General features: G+C 38.4%; 1 protein-coding gene across 1 annotated transcript; it reads left to right on the top strand.

Moving 5' to 3' along the window:
- Positions 1-86: 86 nt before the first annotated feature.
- LOC105913776 (pyruvate dehydrogenase E1 component subunit alpha-1, mitochondrial) lies at positions 87-3,630 on the top strand (the record flags this gene model as incomplete). Its single annotated transcript, XM_012843654.2, is given in 7 exon segments — positions 87-166; positions 655-732; positions 2,005-2,100; positions 2,182-2,253; positions 2,400-2,453; positions 2,552-2,617; positions 3,280-3,630. Coding segments are annotated over 7 exon segments (491 nt in total), but the record flags the coding sequence as incomplete, so codon positions are not given.
- Between the last annotated feature and the right edge of the window lie 241 nt (positions 3,631-3,871).

Here is a 3,871-nt window from a genome sequence, read left to right as displayed (position 1 = left end):
TCAATTCCGAGAATGGGCCTAGAATCTTAACAAATCTGATTGTTCATCTGTTATGACCTGATCTGAGTTTGTTTTCTGCTGTATAGATGGCATGGGAACAGCAGAGTGGAGGGCAGCGAAGAGCCCTGCCTACTACAAGCGTGGCGACTATGTGCCTGGATTGAAGGTGATTTCGAATTATTCTTGTGTTTGTTCAGTGTCTGGATTCGTGAGTTGACTGATATGATTAACTTGATTTCTGCCACGCTTGGTTGCTTATGGTCGTTTTTATATGGAGCAATTGACTCTATAGATTCTCTGTGTGGTACCCTTTAATTGCTGAAGTGGGTATTCCTTGATCAAAGGATACAGGCTGAGTCAGGATGGCATTTCTGCACATGCTAGCAGTTCCAGTCTCTTCAATTGTTTATTGTAACTACCTAACATCAATTTTAGTTTGACCTGAGTAAATATGTGGATGGAAGCTATATTGTTCCTTTAAGTGTAAAAGCATGCATTTTGTATCAATTATAATGATAAATGTTGATGTATGCTTCCTCCTGTTCCCCCATTTTAAGTTAGCTCCAGCTCCAACTGTATAGGGGGATTACTCAAGCTCGGATCTCATGTTGATGCTTCTGACATCTCTAAATTGTATTCGACTATTTGTTGTAGGTTGATGGAATGGATGTTCTTGCTGTGAAGCAAGCATGCAAATTCGCAAAGGAGCATGCTGTTGCCAATGGCCCAATTGTGAGTACTATGAATCTTTGCTGTCCTCTGTTATTTGGATGCACACCCATGTAGGAGAACTGTTAGGGGTTTCGGGTTAGGCTTGGCCGTTTTGGTACCTATGTTAAATTCATATGAAGAACTGAAGCCATAGACCATAATTAACTCAGTAGCCCTGCAGTCACCTTTTTGTGCTGGGAAAACATAATGTCTATACATTATGCAAATGTATGGATCCATCATTGTGAAAACTGTATATAATATTTTCCCAAGATTTCCCCTCGCTTACTAGCAGTTTGTTACTCCTCCGTTTCTTTTCATAAGACGTGCATGTATTTCGAGATTCAAACTTCATAATCTTTGAATAAGACTTAACCTAAGAATTTATAGATTGTAGGATACAACTCTAGTATCATTAGATTCATATTTGTAAGCACTTTCATATGGTGTTGATCAGGTCATGAACTATAGATATGTGAGATATTAACATCCAAAGTATGGTGTTGAAGTCTGCACCAAGTCAAACCATGCTTTATATTTTTGAAAGAGGGAAATTTAATTTCTTAAGAGTGCAATGAATGAATTATCTGCATTACTCCACCTAATTTACTGTTCAGCAGTGGTACTAGCTATGCTGTTGTTGATTTTACACGCATGGCTGTGTATGTAAATGTATCAGCAAGATCTAACATTGCAGGGTTATTAAAATTTTGATTTTAAAAAAGGATGCAATTAAAACAACGATTTATGTAGGCTATATTTCATGTCATTGTTTATTCAAACTGCTAAGAGTGGTATGCTTTCTGTTTTAAAAAAACTCAGCTTATGGGGGAAAGACCGCCCCCACGGTATGCTTTCTGATCAAAGCAGTTGTACAATCATCCTATGTCAGCTACTGCTATTGATCCTTTTTTCACTTGGGAAATATGAAAGTAACCATACTCCGATGCTAACTTAGGGTTTGTTGTTGCCTGAGACTTCTGCCTAGCCTGCCAGGGTGTGGCCTACTGACTGTGCATCTCTATCCTGCCTAGCCTGCTGGGCACTGATTTGCCTTACGCCTAGAGGAACACTTTGCTATGCTAACTTACAATGTGCTGTTGCTGCTATTTTGTTTCTAGGGTACATTAAATAGTTGAACCTAAGTGCATATGCTTAAGTGTTTTTCTGATAATTTGCACGCATGATTATGTCCTCATGATTATTCCATTTCTTTCAATCTATGATTATTCCATTATATATGCTGAATAATGGTTACTAAAAGTCTAAAACTCATTAATTCTATGTGTTTAGGTCCTGGAGATGGATACCTACAGGTACCATGGCCACTCTATGTCAGATCCAGGAAGCACTTACCGCACCAGGGATGAGATTTCTGGTGTCAGACAGGTAGGATGTTTTGATCTTTCAGTTTGGAATGTAAGCCATGCTATGAATGTATTTCAACTAATTCTATTAAAATATCATCAGGAACGTGATCCAATTGAGAGGGTTAGAAAGTTGATCTTGGCTCATGACCTGGCAACTCCTGCTGAGCTCAAGGTACAGTATTCTTTTGGAAATACAAGAAGTATACATGTAGAATTGAAGCATAGCGGATGTTTTTATAGGGGCAATATTAAAATAGCAAAAATATTATTTCATTCAGTTCATATTATATTTTTTTAACACACTTATTATCTCCTCAGGATATGGAGAAAGAAATCAGGAAACAAGTCGATGACGCCATTGCTAAAGCAAAGGTAAATGTCCCATTGCATTTAGATATGCTTTTAGTTTGTTTTACTTTAAATTTAACTATGCTTATTACCACTGCATATGCTCCTGTCAATATCTACAGGAAAGTTCTATGCCCGGTACCTTTGAGCTCTTCACAAATGTTTATAAGAAGGGCTTCGGCGTGGAAGTAAGTTGTTCTCAAATCTGTTTCGTAGATCTTTTTAACCAAAAATAATTAATCTCATCTGAAGTGCATAACGCCTTGCATTTGCAACATCCAACTTTTGTCCCAAGCGAGTTGGTGGGGGTATAACACCCAACTATTCTTGGCCTGAAATTCTCTTTATTATTTGAAGTGAAAATGTTGTGTCTGTGCTGATACCTTCTGTTGCTATGTTTGCATTAGTAGGTAGGGTATTTATAAGGAGTTGAGTTTCTGCAATCTCCATTTTCTAACGGTGCTTCTATAGTACTTTTGTCACCATTCAACTACAAATTTGAAATGTTTTGCTGGCTGTTCTGAAATTAGCATAGTCTTGAAACACAACTTTGATTGCTAAATTTAATCTTAATATTACTATGAAAGTGTTTCATGTTTGCATTATAAGTATTCGAAAGATGTTAATAGCCAAAATTTTATAAGTTTTCTTATGACCAGAAAGTGTTCCATTAGTCTTATTGTCATGGTAGTGCTTATATCTGTTTCTACAAGGAACTCACATAACAAGCTCATGAATGATCAGGTTTTGTTTTATCTAACAAACTAGCAACTCACATAACATGCTCCAACTACAAATTTTATTTTGATGACATGCTTGCCAGTTCTGACCTGGCTCGTTGATTGTGCAGTCATTCGGACCAGACAGGAAGGAGTTGAGAGCTTCCCTTCCATAAGCTGGAAACGATACTGTCATTCCTTGCAAACATGATATAGGCAGGAGAAATAATATTGACGAAGAAGACCTCAGGCATTGCTCGAATTTTTCGTTGGGAAAGGAACCTGTATAGAGATGCGTTGTCAGGAGGATCAGCTTCTTTGTTTTGCTTCATTTTTCCTTTTCTACAATTCAGTTTAACTGCTGTTGGCTGGCTTCTTATTGATTGAAGCTAGAAAATTGGCCGGCAAATTGGTCCGCTCCAAGGAAACTCAGGTTGCGATATAAATTTGCTCACGACTATTGTCCTAACGCTTCAGATTTACTTGCCTACACTTAGCTTCTGTTTGGAAAAAAGGGTGCTTGGATAAATTTGTTTCTCCACTGTGGGAATTAAATTACATGGCAATGGAGGAGCCTCTCCCGGCAATGGAGGATTAGTGAGCATCTTTACTACCGCGGTGCGAAATTGCCCACCGCGGCAATATGCGACTTGCGTGAGGGTGGAAACGGCCCAGTTCGTGCTTTTCGAGGCCCTTCGTTCAGTTGGAGTGGGCCCATCTTAC

Source organism: Setaria italica, chromosome I (genome assembly GCF_000263155.2).
Source record: "Setaria italica strain Yugu1 chromosome I, Setaria_italica_v2.0, whole genome shotgun sequence".
NCBI classification, from domain to species: domain Eukaryota; kingdom Viridiplantae; phylum Streptophyta; class Magnoliopsida; order Poales; family Poaceae; genus Setaria; species Setaria italica.
This window is presented reverse-complemented; position numbering and strand designations above follow the sequence as displayed.